General features: G+C 39.4%; 1 protein-coding gene and 1 long non-coding RNA gene across 9 annotated transcripts in view; both read left to right on the top strand.

Annotated features, from left to right (window-relative positions):
- The window catches only part of tafa5a (TAFA chemokine like family member 5a), a 205,997-nt gene extending 203,130 nt beyond the window's left edge, over nt 1-2,867 (top strand). For all 3 annotated transcript variants that reach the window (XR_011240184.1, XR_011240185.1, XM_069520119.1), the window contains one exon: nt 1,316-2,867. Coding sequence is in view for 1 of the 3 variants with exons in the window: in XM_069520119.1 (XP_069376220.1) it covers nt 1,316-1,324 (9 nt within the window). In the remaining 2 variants the exon portion in view is untranslated. The remainder of the gene's footprint in view (nt 1-1,315) is intronic.
- Nucleotides 2,868-16,808: 13,941 nt separating this feature from the next.
- The window catches only part of LOC109632762 (uncharacterized), a 158,506-nt gene continuing 154,931 nt past the window's right edge, over nt 16,809-20,383 (top strand). For all 6 annotated transcript variants that reach the window (XR_011240202.1, XR_011240201.1, XR_011240200.1 and 3 more), the window contains exon 1: nt 16,809-17,244. This is a non-coding gene — a long non-coding RNA (uncharacterized lncRNA). The remainder of the gene's footprint in view (nt 17,245-20,383) is intronic.

Genomic DNA, 20,383 nt, shown 5'->3' with positions numbered 1-20,383 from the left:
ACGGTGGACCCAGACTATGTGGTGGATTTTACATATAACAACGCCCGGCATCTATTTAAATCCATTTCCAATCAATTTCTCCTGAGATTTCTACAACAGTGTTTGTCCTCCTTCGTTTATCAGTGGCAGCTTGACCGCTCAGTGCTGCTGTAATGTCAGCGTGTCCACTAGGAGGCATTGAGGGCAGGAAGCTGTGCTCACAGCGGGATTAAACACCTGTTTGGGCAGCAGTCACAGTCAGACGGTTCGCACAGTCATGCCCCTGCTTTTGCGCTGTTATACCTCTGGGTCATTTCATGCCCGGCTTCAACAAAACCATGACATTATCTCTATTAAACCCAGAGCTCGTGGAGATGTTTATTATTCCCACTGCGTCAGACACTGTCACAGTGTGAAGCATGCTAGTACTCCATCCAACACCTGCCCCTTTCATGGCAATTTGCACCCTGTGAAATCATCAAGAGTTCATTACTATGAATTAATGCAGCAGTCTTGGAAGGCTCCAGCACCTCTGTCAAGTTGGCTGTGTGACTGGCGGGAGCCAGATGGCGAAGAGGCTTCCAGATATGTCTTTCTGCGGTAGATTAATTGTTTCTCAGTCTCTGCACTGTGAGACAGGCTTTGCTATCGCGTGGCACTCACTGAAGAATTCTAAATATTTGTGTCGCAAAACACGGGTTTGACAGAGGAAGCTGTTGAATGTTTTTATTTTACAATGCTACAATAGTCATGCAGTTAACGCCTCCTGAGTAGCAATGGGAATACAGAGTTCTTACAACAATGTCTTCATTGATTCTTCTTGTATTTTATTTTCAAAGGAGAATATAATGCTCACTTTATCTGTGGAAATGATCCTGATGTCACATGACACCACAATGTTGCAGAGGTATCTTACTGACGAGGTGTTTCAGAAGCTTCACCAGTGGTGTTTGGGGATAGGAGCTCCCTTCACCACAAATTTAGACTTTTTAACTTTACTGAACTCTTAGAGAAATAAAAAACCTTCATGACACACTAGAGGAAAGAAAAACTGAAAAAGAAGAATACGACTCCTCCAAAAGAATAGCTCAACATTTCAGATATTTCTTGGCTTTTTTGCCGAAGGTTGGATGAGAAGTTTGATGACACAAATGTTGAGTATTCAGCTCAATTAAATTTTATATTTAAAGCTCCTAAACACTTCACAGTGTACAGATTGAGGTCAAGATTTTACAATGCACCAACACCAAACACACTGCAGCTATTAGCCAGTTTGCTTTTCTCAACGTTGCTAAAACATTTCTATCATATTTGCTCTGTTCTTGTTGATCCACAGGTCTCTTAACACAGCCAGAGACTGGAAAACCAGGGAGTGACTGTGTGAGGGAACAACCTCTCCCCTGGACACTGGACAAAGTACTCACTGTAAAACAGTTCCTATTTCCTGTGACTGGCTCCTCCGGGTTTGTGACTGCTCCCTCCTGCTATCTGTCGTCGGGTCAACATGTTGCAACCACCTCCTCTCCGCTCTATCTGCCTGCTCTGTTGAAATTGGCAGCACCTGCTCGTGCCACGGAGGATCGGGACACCATAAATAAAATCCCATGAATGGTTTCTCGACTCATTGGACTCCTATTTGGAACAACCGCTTTGAATCAAAGGATTTCCCACATCTGTCTCCTTGCTTCTCTAGAACAGGAGTTCCAGAGCATAGACGGGATCATCACAGACTAGACCCTGTTGCTTCTTACGCTCTCTGCTGTGAATAGGCCTTCTGCTGGAGTAAACCTCTCATATTTTTATAGACCAAAGAGCAAAACAACAAATATGATCATATTAACAGAGCGGACCATCTGGCAAAGACACACAGAGACTTTGTGAACTCGCTGCTTGTGTCCTTGCCGACCAATGACTGCCCCCTCCCCTCACAGAGACACAGTGCACAGGAGGACAAGCCCTGCATCCAGCGGCACGTGCAAAACAAAGGAGTACTTTTAAAAACTCCAAGACTTTTTTTTTTTTTCTCAGACTAAGCCCACCACTGTATTTTGGAACTGGAGATATAGGTACTACATACGTATAACTGTGTATCAAAGAAGAAGAAGAAAAAAAAAAAAAGAAAAATCTGAGTTGCATTTTTCAGTAGCTACGGTTGGGACAGCTTGCGGAAAGAATTGTCGGGTTGGTCGCGGATGAGGCGCGTAAATCATATCAGAGAAATGATGAATATCTACAGAGAGTATAAACGCTGTTGAGTCTGAAAAGGAGGAAAGAAATGTCATTATATGTATTTTGAAAGGCCCTAAAAAGTTATATATTTAACAGTTTTATATGTTGTACCTTTGTAGAGAAGCTTATTGGACTTAAAATGTGGTCACAATGGCAGTTTAGTAGGATGTGAACAAATGCTGTTGTTCTCATTACTGCTGGCTCGTAGTCCCAGGTTTTCTGTTCACACCTCAGTAGCCGCTTTCTTTTCATGGTCATCAACAAGTCTCTGTCTATCAGAACCATTCATGGAGAAAAAAAAAAGCGACACAATTTATTGAGGACTGATCTGCAGCCAACAGAACGTTGTAAATCTATGGTAGTCAGTGGAAGCCATTGAAATCTGCTAATTTGCTATGATATTGTATTGTACACGGTGTGGAATACTGACTCATTTCCTCTCTATGGGTTTTGATCTCTTAATTTATTTTTGTGCTTGTGTTTGTTCGCACAAATCCGGCCTCTCTCTCTCCAATGCCGAGGAACACAACCAGGAGAGAGAGAGAGAGAGAGAGAGAGCGAGAGAGAGACAGAGGAAGCGTTGCAGAAGTATTAGAGTCATTTACATACATTTTTTATCATGAAATATTTTAAGAATAAATTAAATACATGAAAAGAAACGTCCCCTGCACATGTAGATGCTGCCTGTTGTTCAAGGTCATCAAAGGGAATGCCGTTTACCTCATTCCGGTATGTGTGTGTGTGTGTGTGTGTGCGCGGTGACGCTAAATGGAAGTTTCCTTTTTCTCTCCCAGGTGATCTTCTGGGTTTACGACCAGTGGGAAAATATATGATGGGACAGGCGACGAGGCCTCTCAATCATTCCTGAGACCCATTTAATCAAGGTTATTCTTTAGCCGTTCCAGCAGGTGATTGTCCTGGGAGGATGCCAGGTGTCAGTAAGTGCGTAACTTGCTGGAGAATAACACATCGATCCATATTTTTTTCAAACTTTCCTTTTTATTTCTTCCTTTTTGTTGGGTTCTTTTAGCTGATTTTGGTGCATTTTGCTAAAATCATGAACCTGTACCAAATGGTTGAGACGCAAATGTAAAGTAAAAGTGCACTTTTGCACTGACCTGCAGACACTTGACTCCATTAAAAGCAAATAAAATGCACCTATTTGTTTGAACATCCATTTAAACAAGAGCAATGTCTCAACCCCAAATTTTGTATTTATAAATAACAAAAAGGCAAAGCAATGAAAGTGATATTCTCCAAAGTCACAAACACATCGGAATTATGACCTGTTTACTCAAATCTGGGCTCAGTCTTTGGGCTAAGGTTGAACCAGCCCCAGTGGTTCCACAACTGTCACTGTGCTTAATAGTTAGATTTTGCTTGTATTCTTTGTCACTGATATCTACTGTCATTTAAAACATCTTAGAATTTTTATTTTCCACACTCAAATATAGGACATTCCTGATCATAAGACGACTCTCATTTTCAAGTGTCAGTTTTCAGAAAAAGACTTATTGAAGACAGAGGTGTCAGTGGACACTCGTCTAGTTGGGGACGTTTCCCAGAGGTCTTCACTGAAGTCTTCTCTCGTGTGTCACATGAAATGCTTAAAAACGTAAAACCCCATATTTACACATCTCCGCCAGTCACACACAAAACACTCACACACGTCAGACTTACCACGCTGTCAAAAGATTTGATTTCCTACCAGCAAAATACTCCAAATACACCAAAAACTACTGCAAGGTTAACCGGGCTAACTAAACTTCAAATGCTGGATATGAAAAAAAATTAATTATAAACTAACTGGAAAGAACTTGATGACCTTGAAAAATTAAAGCTACAAACAGCACTCTTCATAAGCTTCATCTTTAAAATGAATGTTGCTATATTCCGAACAAAACAGAAACAATGTCAAGATATGAACGGTGCAATAAATGTATTTGTTAATGTTAATGTTAAAATCTACGGAAATAATCTCTGCTGCTAATAATTAACAATATCATCTCAATATTAACTGACATCTCAACCAATTGGTAAATTATTTTTAATAACATCGTTGCTGAAATTAAACTACATATATATTATTACCTGTTCATAAACAGGTACATTTTTAGTAACTCTGGGAATCATCTGATAAGGTTTGTTCTGAAAACAGCAGTCAACCCTGCAAATGTTCCAGAGGCATTACATGCATTCAGCTAAGTGCTGGAGTTGGCCGGAGTCAGAATAAATACATAAAAATATCACAACTCAATATTCTCATGCTCAACAAAATGGAAAACAAGGGCTTTATAGGGTTCAACCACCTCAACTGCTGTGTCATGTGGGGTTTGAGTCAATCCCAGCACACGTTACACAAAAGACAGAAAATAACTTTGCAAATAAAACATAACGTAAAATGAAGTACAATGTAAAATGACTCATTGTGCTTTACAATACTGTGGTCTCAGAAGCAGTGCAAGAAAAACGCAATTTAAAAACATCCCAGCTCTGGTGAGAAATTAGAAAAACCACATGGAGAAGAAATTCAAAGAGGGATCAAGCTGTAACAGATATAATATCGTTATATACAAATTCTAGCAGCTGTATTCAGAGCTTAAACAATGAGCTCACACTCCCTCTGATAGAGTTGAGATGTGTTCTGTGCAATAACATAATATGAGAGAAAATGTCCGTCGGAGGCAATAATCCGTATGAGGATGCAATTATGCATTCCACAGGATTCCTTTGTACGATGATGAATGCTGTCATGTGGTTTTCCGCTACTGTTCTCAAGGGCTATTGAGTTCACTTCACTGGATGCCACTTGAAATCATAATTAGGGTATTACCATATGTTCTATGGCCAAGTACGGTTGAATGTTGCTTTGCTTTAAAACAGCAATTTTACATGATACACATGCAGTGAACATCACATCTGATATACTTGATTTAACCTAATAAGATTAAATGGTCCAACACAGTTGAGGTTAAAATTGTATTTGTCAGTGTTTCTTTATATATATGATGAAACAGTTTTGACTTGAATGTCACAAATAAATAATAATGATGCATATTCTGATCTTATATAAGAAGAAGTAAAGGAATACAATATAAGGAAATGCATATAGTTCAACATTTGGTGAAGCAAATAGAAAAGGAGGTACAACATTTACACAAGAACATTTGACAGTACTGGTAAAATTTGAATTCAGCCTTATTCAGAAAAACATTTTGCCACTTTACTTGTGTTAAAGCTTCACTGTGTGTGAGAAAGACTGTTTTCACTGGGGGTTTTTGTGACATCACATGTAGTGTGTAATCAAAGCCGTGGCTAAACTTGTAGAAGAGAGAGTATCACAACAATTAACACCAGAAGAAGAACAGTGTGATGATATGATAATATGATGATCCCCAGGCCTGTTTAACAGCATATAAGGACACATTTACATTTACACTAACAATGAAAATACAATAAATCCAAAATACACAAAAACTTCAGTTGTTGTTAAGCCAGACAATTATACATAACATAATAACATAAGCAAGTTAAATGATACTGAAATCAACTTATAAATCTAACAGTCATTTATTACTTATTTTAGTTTAAAACAGTTGGATTAAATAGAATTAAACCAACAGATATGATCTGAATTGAGTTAACAGTGTAGTCATATGCTGTCTGATACAGTCCACCACACTGTTCAGTGTCCAGTGACTGTGCCAAGCTACTTGTATGCAGACTATCTTATCATTTAATACAATACAACTTTATTAATCCCAAAGGCAAATTGATTTATAGGGCAATAAAAAGAAATCATGATACAGACATGCACTGACCAACATGCACTTAACATTAGCACAATGAAATAATATAAATAATATATTATATAAATACAATATTTCACATGGCAGAGAAAGTGTGTTTTTCATGTGCCAAGCTCTTATTGAACACACAATGGGTATCTGTGGTTATTCAGAAGTAAAAATACTACACACTGATAATAAAATTGCGACTTAAGGCACTTCCAGGTATAAGCGAAGTATTCGTTTAAAGTATTTGTTATATTCTACATTGCACCTTGGGGAATATGTGTGAACCTCCTCAAACAAGTAGCAGAAATCCACTCAAATCCCCTCTGACTTCGGGCGGGAAACTCAGCCGTTTGATCCCAAGATAAACTACAGGAAGCAGAGGTCTGAACCCTGGTTTCTGCTTCTCTCACGAAATCCTGGTTTGAACCATAATGCTCAGCCATACTCGACTTCTACTCCACCTGTGCACCCCCCCACCTCATGACTGTGTACAGAGGAATATCTGGAGCTGGAAATTAAACCTCAGAATAGACCTTTTTTTCCTCCCCTCTCTCCATGAGAGACTGATTGTCGGGCGGAGGGGATGGAGTTAATTACATCTTCAGAATTGAATTCCAATAAACTGCTGCATATCCTTAAGGTTTCTCTGACACTGTTTGGAGTCAAGCCTCCACACATTTTAATTTGATTAGCACACGACAATGTGGGGTTTTCCTAGCAGGTACAGGCAGAAAGGAGCCCTGCAGAGAACGACGACACAATTGGGGCAACGTATTATAAAGCGAGTACACTGGTGCCTTAGGTGTATGAGCTTCAAAGATTCATGTATCTGCATTTTCCTCTTTTCAAGGGAGGGATGGGAGTGCACGCCTGTGTGTTTGCATTCCTGCATGTTTTGTGTATTTGTCAGTCACCGTTTCTGTCACCGAGCTATGCCTGCGCAGCGGAGACAAGGAGGGAGAGTACACAGGCTGCGTGTGTCGCTCCGCAGCCTGCAGGGCGACCCAGAGGGTGAAGATTCTCCCTCCATTTACAGCCCGGATAAATCTCCCAAATACCAATACTGCATCAGGCTGCACAAAATATTATTATTTGCTTTGATGGATAACACTTACCTGCTAATTCAGATTTCATACTGCGAGTCGTTGTTTACAATATAAATCTAATTAAGTGCTGCCATCACGGTGCGAGGTAGATCGATACGCAATATGACCAGCTCAGCTTCTCACCTCACAAGATGCCGCTCCCTGCCAATATTTTCAACCTATAAAACATGCAGGTTTTCTCACTGTGGTCAATAATCTGTCAAGGTTAGAGAGAGACAAAACATTACCTCAGCGGGTGACACGCCGGCGAGACCATGCGTGGAATCCATCATTGCTTTTGCTTAATAGCAGCTAATGGAGGTTTCACCTTTATACTATTACTGCTATTACTGCTATACTATTGGATATAATGTGGATGAGAAAGATGTCTCTTGTCGTGATGTCATCCCTTTTACTGACAGATATATTAAGTGTTTTAGCTTCTTTCAGCTCATTGTTTTGGTTTCCTGACCCACAACCTGAACAACCACTGGTGCGCTTCACTACCACAGCTCATATATCATTAGTTTTGGCCACATCAGGTGTTTTCAGGAAACAAAAGCTCTGATGCTCTTTGCCCAGTAATAAACTGCGAGCTGAAAAACATAACGGTGCATTTAACTGCAGATATTTCTCAAATGAGCTGGTGGAGACCAAAAACAGAGCTAAAATAAGAGTGAATATTAGAATTGTATGGTGTTAGTGTAAATTCAAGAATCTGGCTAATGTTTTCCAAAGCCTCTCTAATACACACAGTTAAGAGATGACTGTATATACTGTATTATATTATATATACTTATACCATAAACAAGTCAGTTGAGTTGTGTTAACAGTAAAAAAAAATAAAGACACAACTGTACACACAAATAGAGCTGGAAAAATGCTCACTAGCTTATAAAGGTTTTTATATACAGGAATCAGGTGCTTATGTACAGTATATTTAGGTATATAGTCATAAACACAACTCTAAATGAATGCAAATGCTGCTCTGTATCTGCAGGTGTAACTGCTCCCATAACAACAAAGAGTTGTGATGAGCTTTGCCCCCAAGACACTGAGAGAAAATCTATTTTTGCATCTTTAACTAATTAATTTTTATTTTCTAACATCTAATTAGAAGACTTGTGTGGGTTTTTTTTTTTATAAGTGCGTGTAACACTCTTGCTTTTCATGACCTTGGTATTATACAGTTTAATCTAGGATCTGGTGGTTTTGATATGTGGAGATTCAAAGTTTTCACATCATAAATAGCAAATGAGAGGCACCCTGAAGGTTACTCTGAATATGTGATAGAATTTACAATGGACTTCTAAAGAGGACAAAGTATATATGAATACATTTAAATAGACTATTTTCATATTAAACGGTTATAAATGCATACAACTAAATAAAACTACACAAAATGTTGTGAATAATAAGTAAAAAGTTTAGATAAAGTTTTAAGTCACAATTTTTTTGGATGTCCTTCTACTGCAGGAACATCACTATGGTGCAAATGCAGAATATGTAGTTATCTAGTTATGTAGGTAAAGGTCCAGTGTGTAAGATTTAGGTAAAACTATTGGCAGAGATTTAATATAAAATAATCCTCATGATGTTTTCACTTGTTCGTTTCATCTAAATTGTATGAATTGTAGTTTTCTTTACCACTTTATATTTAAATACTTTATATTTACATCGAGAGGACACTCTCGCCATGTTTTTTACATTAGTCCAGACTGGACAAACTAAACACCATTTGAGCTTTTACGACAACTGAAGCTACCACAGGTGCTTTTTCATGTTTGGAAGGAGATGGTGAGGTGAGGGTTGATCAGCTGCAACATGCAATTTCAACACTAGATATCACTAAATTGTACACACTGTACCTTTAAAATCTTTTATTAAACACAGAATAAATGTTGGCTACTGTTAGTTTACTAACAAGAACATACAAAACTGAGCCTGACACACATCAGAACACTAATTAGTGTGTATATCAGCGGTAGTGCTGACCTCACCTCCTGCTCCATCGAGCGCCTTGCCGTTGCGAGGAGTTTGACACGTGAAGTCTCAGGTTAAACTCCTGAGCTGCAGGCCTGAGCACCGTCTCCACTCCCCACGATCCACCTCACTGCGGTAGACGGTTCATTGTCAGCTGGGTGTTCAAGCTCCATTTAACTCTAACTAACTGCCTTTAGTCATTATCGCTGCTCATTAATGCTGCACTGGTGCTGCTGAGCTGAGCCGACCCGAGAGCATCTGGGTGAGGTGACTGCACCGTGTGCAACTGTTAAGACTGTGTGCAGGAGTGGATTTGCTTTTGATAGTTTTATTGTAACACAGTTAATGGCGTAAACATAATCCTAATAGCGTGTTATATGGAGGTTATTTGCTAACATAAACCTTCATTAAAAATCAGACACCTGTAATCGTCTTAAGAGCTGATGTTTATTTTCCTCTGAATAGGAGAGGAACAAATCTCTGCAGCTTCACAACAAATAGACATTTATATGCCAGTGCATCCTAACAAGGGTCTTCTGGATTTCTCAGTGTATACATGCAAAGGCCAGTTAGTTAACTTATCTTGCAACACGAACTGAAACGGGAAATTGTAGTTAAATTATATACAGACATATCTGTGTTAAGAAGGAGAGTAAACACAAAATGAAAGTGTTCAAAATCTACCAGTAGTTGACAAGTGAGCAAATAGGTTGAAAGAGGAAATTATAAAACATACAATTAAAAGTAATGGATAAACACTCAGAATATATAAAATAAAGGAAATAAACTGTTAGCAGCTAAAAGGAAGCTAAAAAGACAGAGTTGTCAAATGAATGGATAAATAGATGACATAATAAGTAAAAAAAGTAGGAGATAAACAGTTAAAGCTGTTGAAAGAAAACTTTTGAAATGAACATTGCTAAACGTAAATGGATGAAAACTGGAATAGTTCAAGTGGTTAACAAAGTTGAAATTGTTGAAAATACTGGAAACAATTCAAATTGTTGGTTAAAAGGTGAAAAAGCTAAACGCTAAAGGGATAAATACTTTAGTAGTTAACAATCTTGAAAATTGGGTGTATGAAATAGAGAAAGAAAGTACCACATCATATAAAAGATGTTGGAAAACAGTATGCTGCTTTCTACTCAATGGAGAAGAAAGAGACAGATGCTAAATCGTGGTGGCTGCAGAAAAAGACATAACGAATGTGGAATGCATCCTCCAGCCTGGACGACATTTGCAATCAGGGTTTGCTACTGTACGCTGCGCGCCTCTCCGTACCTGCGGAAAGGCGGGGATGTAGTGTGACAGCTGGGGACCTTGCAAATACACCGGTCCACTAAATGTGAAAAATGACCAGCTTTCACCAGCTCTTTTAAAAGCTAATTTACATGCTGTCAGATTCCATTATGGCCGGGGACCAGCACCGGAGCTGCAGGACAGGACCGAGCCTGAGTGCACTGACCGTGCCGGCCAAGCTCCTATCGGCCTGACCCGGCTCACCGGTCCAGTAGACAGCTGATTCTCCTGTGTCAAGGTTTTTTTGGCTTCTCTCCTTCTCTTTTTCTCCCCACCTCCATTTCCCACACTACCTTCGGTGTGCTCTTGGCAAAGAGCAGGTGATTATGAAAGTGCCTGAAACCCCACTTTTACTCTTTTATACAATTACTGTACTGTACGAGCCCCTAAAAGCATCGGCAGAGAGGATTAGGCCTGCTAAATGCTGAGCCTTGAATAAATTACATGTTGGGGGGGGGGTTGGCATTAAAAGAAAGTAGAGAGGGAGGGTGGGAAGGAGGGAAAATGAAAAGCAAGTGGATTCATCTTCTCAGAATAAAATGACTGTACATTAAAATTACACTTCAATCACACCTTTGTGCTTTATTAATATCATTAATATTCATCTCTGCATTCATCATCAAGGTTTGTGTAGTCATCTTCATATATACAGTATATATGTGTGGGTGTGCATAATATAGTTTTCTGATATATGTATATATATATATTCATCACAGTCATTGGCCCTGCTTGCTGGTACATGTGCTTTGGTCAGGGACCAAAAGTCATTTATGTTTTGTTTGGATTGCAGCATGAGTGTGAAGAGAGAGAATAACACAACCTGCAAATCACACGGGACAATTTTTCACATCCGTCATGTGTCAACTTGAATCAGCGCCTCTTTGCCAGAGGAGGAAAATGTTTGTGATAAAATATAAATCGAGATCCTTGAAACTGGAGCTGTATATAAAGAATTAATAAGTTGACTTGTGTCACACAGCATATCTGGAGGAAACTGTGTAAATTATGTATGAAAATCAAACATTCAATTCCGTTGTTTTTAACTTTTTGGTTATAAATCATTAGATATTGACACTCAGCTTTATTCGCGACCTTTTAAAAACTGCTAGAAGCTGCTGCAGAGCTTTTAGTGGTGTCACATATTCATATTACCTCAAATTCAATATTAGATTCAGTTCAATCTCAATATTTAAGCCAGTGTGAACAAAAAAGTCATTTGAGGGCTTCGAAAAAAATCTTTGTAAACCTTCACTTTAATGAGAGCAGAGAGAATTTTGTCAATATTCTAATATTGATCTAGAAAATAATAAAAAAAATAAGCTGCTTGAGTAAATTCACACAGTAATTGAAACGAGAGCCTGGTTGAATCAGCAGTTATGATAAATTAAAATTGGTTGCTGTTTTGAAACCCGTCTGCAATAACCCCTAAATGAAGGAAAAATAAAATGAAAGGTGATCAGTTATATATATTTTTATTATATTGACAATATACTGCACCTTCACCTTCAACCATCTTCATCAATTGTCTTTGTCAGCCGAGGTATCTGCTGCTGCTCTTTTGAAACAAGCTGATTTACTTACACCACATATGTTCATTATTTGTCACTAGTCCAGGCCTGTTCTTAAAATAATTGTATAGGCCATTTTCTTGACCTGAGTTATTGCTCGGTACAGTTTTCTTGAACAACAAAAGTGACCTGGAGTAATTGAGTAAATGAAGACTTTGTGAGGACATGCCAGGCTGAGGGCTCAGTCATAAATATGTGAATGTGAAGCGTATAACGTAGGTCAAAGTTCACCAAAGCTGAAGTCCATGCAAAGCTGTGCTGCAATTTGCTTTGCCTCTGGAAGTAAATGTTTTATTTTCCCACTCATTCGCAACATTTGGAAGTAAAGGAGAGGCGAAGGGTCGGGCCATGGTACATTTACATATGTGTGACTGTGAGACCTGAAGCTCCGCCCCTAACCCAAACCTTCCACGTCCCTGTCCACATTGCACCAAATTTACTTCTTTCTAAGGACCCCATGCAGGAATTTCGTGCATTTCTCTCTGTACAGAGATCTGCGTATATTCAAAATTCATACAGCACAGCTTGTCAGTTTTGAAGTAAGTAATTCAAAAGAATACGTTGCACAAGTATAAGAGCCCTAACAGCAGTTAAACACACTGTGGTCATGCACTTGCCACTTACATGACTTGATCAAACTCCGATCCTGTGATCTGATGCATATACATCAAAGACACGAAGAGGACCTCAGCACACACCGGGAGCTCCATCAATCCCCTCCGGCCCACCAAAGCTGCCTTTTCCTACACAGTCGGCCATCAAGGGTGACATCCTTGAGGAGGCGAATCAAACAGCGTCTAATGAATTTTTAACGACGAGCGTTGTGAGTGGCAAAGAGTAGGAGAGTGGGAAACAAGAGACGGCGACAGACCCCTGCTGAATGCATTACAGTGATTTGTGGGCTCACCTTCGAGCAGGAGTGAGCGGCCTCCCGCTTCAGATCATCAGGGTGTTATGTGCGCGCGGCGGGGGAGCCTCTCGGCGCCGCATCACGGGCCAAATGATGTTTGAAATGTTTTAATCAAATCCTGTCTGTTCATTAGACTAACAATAGGCTTCATGGGGCGAGCTCACAGCAGTTCAGCTTCTTACTGCCCCCAGGGGAAGCCTCCTGATAGAGTAAGTTCCCTAACCTTCCAACGTCAACTATTAACATGATGCCCTTCTATACATTTAAATGGGCCTTTATCAGTGGTGGCAGCTTATCATGCAGCGTGATTTATACAAAGAAAATCTGTCTCGCCTTCCATTCTCAATCTTTTTTACCGAGTGGCACTTACATCTATGTGAAATTATGTGTCATCTGAAATATATATGTTCAATTGATCGTAGATGACAGACAGTTTGTTACTAATGGCAGCAGATGGGAAAATCTCTGGTTTTCTGTCACAGAGGAAAAGCCTTTGTTGGCTGTGACACTTAGAGATACTGTTTGTGGGATTGTGTGGGATTAAGCCAGAATATCAATTCAAATTTAAACCTCAAAGCCTTTTGACTTTCATCCAGTGTCGCAGCTCAAATCCAATGTGCTTCAAGGAGGTTTAAATAACAATGTTGCAAGTAGATTTAAAGCTACAACATGTAGCTTTTTTTGTGTAACCAAAATGTTGTGGGTTAAATTAATGTTGTTGCATTGAATGGGCTTCAAATAATAAGGTGGAGGGTGAATAGACTAAACACTTTTACTCATTGCCTGACAGATTCCTTCACAAAAGTTTCTCCAAGGTAACTTATACTAAATGAAAACATGGTGGCATTAATCAACAATATAAACTACAATGTAGAAAATAAATTCCTGACACAGATTTATGCATTAGCATTGTCCCTTTAAAAATGACCCTCCAAGTATTATTTGTAATGTAAATGTACTATTTAGCAAGACATGATGGAACACCTATTCTGTGAATGTAGTTACAGTCAACTGCTCAGGACAAATGAGGAAACATTACTGCAAAAATGAAATAGTGCTGGATCCCTTCATCTTCACTGTGTCATGTTTTTTCTTTGCAGGACTTAAAATGTGCCTAATTACTTTGCAATAATTTCCAAACTCCAGAAGATTTACATTTATCTAAAAAAAAAAAAACATGTTCTCAACTTAATATAATGGCAATAAAATCAAAGTGTTAGGGTATAAAAATAAATTAGTTTAACAATAACGTTTTTATTCATAACACACTGCATTTTTCAAGGGATGACTATCATGAAAATGTGGTTTTATCCAGGATGCTTTGGATCGCACAGCGTGTTTTACTCCTCCTCTCAGGAGCACAAAACACAAGTCTTTAATCTGAAGTATGAAATGTCCCCGCAGCGCTAGACCACTAAATCTACTTTATTGTGTTATTTCAACCTGTCAGCCCTATCGATCAGTGGATTAAGACAAAGATGATGTTTTAAAGCTTTGACTGAGGGTTTCATAGCTGTCCTGGAATCCAATACCAATAGGGGTTCATAGATCCTGGCCAGGATTTAGTACCGTGGGCAGGATTGATGACACACAGCCCAGACATAATAGTGCGGGTGCATGAGCCCCATCCTTTAACATAACTCAAGATAACAGTCTGCTTTTTATTTGGTTATTAGTGTCATTCAGTCGTCCGGTTATTTAAAAACATCCAGCAGGGCCCAGCACAGGGTGTCTCTGTCAGGAATTACACTGTAAAAGTTGACTTAACCTAAAAAAAAAAAAATCAAAAGGAAAACAATACCCTCAAAATTTCCAAGTAAAGTACATCATTAATTCTAATTAACTAATTAAGCTATTAAAGCTTAAATGCAGTGAGCTTGAGGCTCCATATCTCAGTACTATGAGTTCAGTGTAAAATATTAATTATGTGGGCTGCTCAAGCCAGATCGACCTTTACTTTTATAACACATCCTTCCCCTAAATTTCGTGACTGTCAACTAAATTTCATCTAGTGGCGTTCCTATCTTACCAGGAAGTTGTCTTATCTAGTTTTAACACAGTGAACTCAGCAAAGTAAGTGGACATTAGTAGAGGTCAGTTTTTTCTTTGATGCAATTTGATCAATTACATTTTACAGTGTACGTTGTGGTCGGCTCATCTCGTACTGAGAATGGATTTGTCCTAAAACTCCCAATACTTTGGTGGCATTACTGATCACTGCACAACTGCAACCGCGACTGTATGAGCTCTATTACTCAAAGCATGTGACATAATCAAATTTGGATTGTTTTATAGGCTCTAGACAACATTTGTCAGTGGCACCAGGTCAGGATTTATCACCACTTTATACTCAGCAAAGCCAGCTACAGCTTTTCAATACACACAATATTACATTTCAGGACGAGTGCAGCTTCATGCGTTGGGTCTTTCTGTACTGTTCTAACTGTAATTATTTGTCAATGTAACATATACTGATGTAGATTAGAAATGCAACATTCACTACTGGAGAAAGGCAGCACACAAACTACTGCAGGGCCTCGTCCAGTAAATACATACAACACAAAGGAATGCTGGGAGACGAAAATAGAAAAATAAATAATAGGCCTGATGAGTTGTCTGTTTAAAAAGCAATGACATTTTGAATGCTACACTCTAATGTGGATGACCATAAAAACGCATGGGTCAGGCTCCACGCAGGTTACACAGCCAGAATGACCCTCTGATAGTTGAACTGTGCAGCACTTTGGATGGATAATAGAGCAGAAACAGGCAGTGAGCATTTATTTGAACCAAAGGCAGCACTGCTGACTACACACACTGTTAGTGTTGATATTATCGAAACGGTCTGTGGCAGGACTTTAGCCACTATTATACAAAAATTTCAATTTCAGTTATTAGCCAAATATGGATATTTATTACACATCAGCCACCACACTGAAGAGCCTGACTCAGCCATAGCCAAGGTGACCACTGAGCTGTGGTTGACACATAAATCACGACCATGGGTTAAAAAGCAATACAGGTGTAGCCCGGGTTAATTCCCCAGAGCTATGAATGTCTATGATAACAATAAATTAGAAAGTAATGCAGTAGCAACACTATAGGGTATGTCACTCTAAGATGTGTGACCTCTATAATTTGATTCAAAGGTACATCTCCTAACGTGGGGTGACACACTTTCTTGCTTAGTTTAGGTGTTGAAGGGAAAGTTCACCTAAAAATGAGAATGCACTGATTATCCACTCACTACTATGCCAATGGAGGGGTGGGTGAAGTGTTTTAGTCCACAACACACTTTAGGAATCTCAGGGGAAAACTGTGTTGCAGCCAAGGTGACCCCTTCTTCAGACATAATAAAACTGAAAAAAACACAACAGGCCTCCATACTGCTCGTGTGGTGTCATCCAAGTGACCGCAAGCCCAGACATTCATATTCGACTCTAATGTTTTAAGCCTCAGTCACCATATCCTACATGTATGCTCTTTTATGTAAAAATAAATAAATAAATAATATATATATATATATATTTGTACTTATTGCACATGTCTATACTGCTGGAACAAAATAATTTCCCCTTGGGGATGAATAAAGTATGTCTATCTATCTATCTATCTATCTAAATATCTATCTATCTATCTATCTATCTAAATATAAAGGGCCTTTTCTGGGGTAAAGAAAACTACAATTCATACAATTTAGATGACACAAACTTATGAAAACATCATGAGGATTATTCTACATTAAATGTCTGCTAATCTTTCTGCTAACTCTTACACACTGGACCTTTAAGATGTTTTGAGAGGAAATCCCCAAACATGTGGGGGGGGGACACTGACCTGCTCACTTCAGGTGTTGACATACATCATTTGCCTCTGATTGGTCAGTAATACACTGACATCACGTTTCTAGAGTTTTGATTGGTCAAGAGGGCGGAAGTACTAGAGAGCGCAGGTCCGAGCTGTGGAGGAGACGCGGTGTGTTTCACCTCCGCTGCAGCGAGGAGCGTGTGCTCCCGCTAATGTGCCCCCCCAGCTTCAAAGTAAAGCTAAGTGTGAAGAGTGAACATAAACTCCGTGTGTGGAGGTGAAAGCATGACACGTGGTCCAGTGTTTGGGTGGGAGCTCTCTCCTGCCAGCTAGTCTGCGGTGTAGACACTTGTTAGCATTTAGCTAACGCCACGCTAGCTCGGGAGGGACGTGGGAGCAGCGCGGGGTCACCAGGAGCATGGCTGCACCTCTGGCTTCAAGGGAGGTCGTCCCCCTTCTCCATGGCCGGCGGGCCTGCAGCTGCTGTCGGGCACCTGTCTTCAGAGAGAAGAGGAGGAGGAGGAGGAGGAGGAACTTTTGGCGTTGACTGTGTCATCGCCTCCGGGAGCGAGGAGTCCGTTCATACTGTAAGTGAAGTCACCTCTCTGCAGCAGGGGCTTTATTTGTTTTCACTTTGTCTGCGGGCCCACACAGTACAAACAGTGTCTGTGCTTCATGTTTCATTCTGACGGTGTTTTGAAACAACTGTTGTTGCTTGATGCTGCTTTGCACCTGAGTGTATTTAGAATCTGTCAGGGTAAAGACTGATCTCTGATGTAAATGGCTTTCACTTGTCTAGATGTAATGGACGCCTGCTGCAGTTTAATTTAGTTTTGCCTCAGAGAGTTTATTCTTAATTTATGTTTGGTTAAGAAACTGTGAGTCAGACTCACAATGCAACAGAAGGTGGTCTATTAATTTAATTTCATCTTTGCTGTATAAATAATTAGTTTTCATATACATTTCCTCTTTGTCTGTGCAGTTAATAACTAGGATTTAAAGCTGAGTTATTTGTTCATTGGATCACAACGTTTAACACTACTATTTACTCAGTTACAAATATAATGCAACTTGTAAACAGTACTCATCATAAACAAGTTATGGTATTTGTTTTATAGAAAATAAGAACCCAGTACTTTGGATCTCATTGCGATCGAAGTCAAGAAAGTGCTACACAGGATATATATAACATGGTGAGATCATAAAGTCATATATTCAAGGTGTTATTGATGTAATGTTAACTCTAACATCATCTGAGGATCATTTCTGTCTTTTTTGTCAGTAAACAAGATCATTGGATCTGAATCTGTTTACAAGTGTTTGGTAGTAATACTACATGTTTGAAAAAGTTGCATCGGGCACTTAGTGGCTTCAGAGGGAGCTGCACCATGTTTGACTAATTGCCTCGAGTGATGTCATGTGAGTCAGTATCAGTTTTTGCGGAGAAGTTATAGTTATTTTATAAATATATCGTGGGGTGTGTCTTTAAAGAAGTGAGTTTACAACCTACTCTTCTCTGATAAGCTGTCTGTGGTTGTTGCTGCATTGTGGGTAATGTAGGCCCCAGATTTTGACAAGGAAGACGAACTAGTGGAATTAAAACAGCTTCTATTTCTCTCTGTAAATGAACCAGAGTGATAAAGGCTAACGTACATTTGTTTAAAGCTGCACCGAGACCCTCGTTCAAATCACTACTTAACAATCCTGCTGCCAAATGATAACACACAGTTACTTTCTTAGTGACCTGATTAGGTTTTGTTCTCACCAGATCTCATTAGGGGACAACCTCTCATGAATTGCATTAGCTCGCTGATGCACAACCTCATTGAGATCACGACAACACTCTCACATTTATTTTGCTCTAGTTTTCTGTTTATCTTGGAATTCTGGTGAAGGTGAGATGTTTAGATTTAAAAACACATGGTCTGTGCATGGACACACATGCAGACCCACACTCATTTTTATGACCTAATCGAACTCAATCATGTGTTACTTCACAAAAGAAAGTAACATGAATGTGAAACTGGAAAGAGTCACTCGATGAAAGCAGACCTGCAGCAGCGACGTGAGGTCTGTACTTCAATTGAAGTGTGTAAATTTAGGCTTACACCGCTGTCAATAGTCGCCACGAGCAAGGGCAACGCATTTTAAATCACACTGTCAACCCTCACTGTTTCAAAAAGGATTAAAGTTTGTAAAGAAACGTGAAGCAGTAATGGGGTCAGGAGCCTGACAGCTCTATTTCAGAATTGTCAAGCGACCATAATTACTTCAAAAGCGCATCCTTGCATCACCTAGTCATTTCCATGCCATCATGGAAGTCTTGTGTCAGCGAAGTGAATCTCTATATTTTGTCTTGCAAGGCTTTTTGCCGTCTGACAGGCAGCCTGTGACCCTCTTTGCCCCCCTGGTAATCTTAGTAATTCCATATACGTTCCCCCGCCTCGTATTTCCATGCAGGAAATGTTATATCAGAGTTTAATGCACTCAGTTGTCATGACTGTCTGTCTGCGAGAGGCCACAAGCTCTCCGCCGCCTTCCGGACATTTGATAGTTAACGTCTCATTCAGTGAGATGTATGTTTTCCAGCTTGGTTTGATAACAGCGTCTAGACATTGTCCTATAAACAGATAACAAATATTGTAAATATATGACCTTTAACATCATGTAGAAAGCAAAGTGCTTACACATTACAAAAGAGTGAAAACACTTTTGCAGGGGAGCTCTGTTGTCAAAAAAGGTTGTGAAAATGTTAGATTTTGTTGACTTGTGTTCTCACATGTTTTCAACAACGTTCCAATAAAGAGAAATCCCCAATTTTATTTATGGTAATAGAACATACTGGACCAAACCAAGTGTAACTAACGCTGGGTGTTTTTTCCTTCCACTGTTTGTATTGGTCACTGGTAATGAATCAAAATTTATCATTGCTGTTGCTGCGAAACCTGAATACAATTTTAATACATTATCACCTAGATTTTCATCTGCAATGGTGTTGAAGACAACAGCCCAAGAGCAATTCAAAATTTGAAGACGTGAGGAAATTCGAGATGTGTATATATACATACACATACATACTAAAATAAAAACATGCACATGCACCCATGAAACCTTTGGAAAATGAGGGTGATTGTTAAAATGTGAAAGGCCTTCGTACAGTCAACACATTTGTTTTTAAAAGCATTAGTAGTATTTATAATGAAATATTACTTTCTACAGTATGGGGCTGATATGCAGAGCCATAAAGGTCAGTTTATTTATATACGTTCCCCCGCCTCGTATTTCCATGCAGGAAATGTTATACCAGAGTTTAATGCACTCAGTTGTCATGACCGTCTGTCTGTGAGATGCCACAAGCTCTCAACCGCCTTCCGGACATTTGATAGTTAATGTCTCATTCAGTGAGATGTATGTTTTCCAGCTTGGTTTGATAACAGCGTCTAGACATTGTCCTATAAACAGATAACAAATATTGTAAATATATGTCCTTTAACATCATGTAGAAAGCAAAGTGCTGCCACACTCCCCTCATCCCACTGAGACAGAGCAAAAAAACAATTATCAAAATGAAATCTTGTTTATATGCACAGCGTGGAAGATTCAGCAGGATGGCGTATCTGTGTTGTGGCAGTCGCGACCCCTGTGTACTTTCCTGCAGCCCCTCATCAACTTATTCAAACTGTCCCCAGAAGACCAGGTGAGAAGTGCGGAGCCCGCTGCATCTTG

Source organism: Paralichthys olivaceus, chromosome 23 (genome assembly GCF_024713975.1).
Source record: "Paralichthys olivaceus isolate ysfri-2021 chromosome 23, ASM2471397v2, whole genome shotgun sequence".
Lineage (NCBI taxonomy): Eukaryota > Metazoa > Chordata > Actinopteri > Pleuronectiformes > Paralichthyidae > Paralichthys > Paralichthys olivaceus.
Note: the sequence above shows the minus strand (reverse complement) of the source record. Positions and strands in the feature narration are given on the sequence as shown.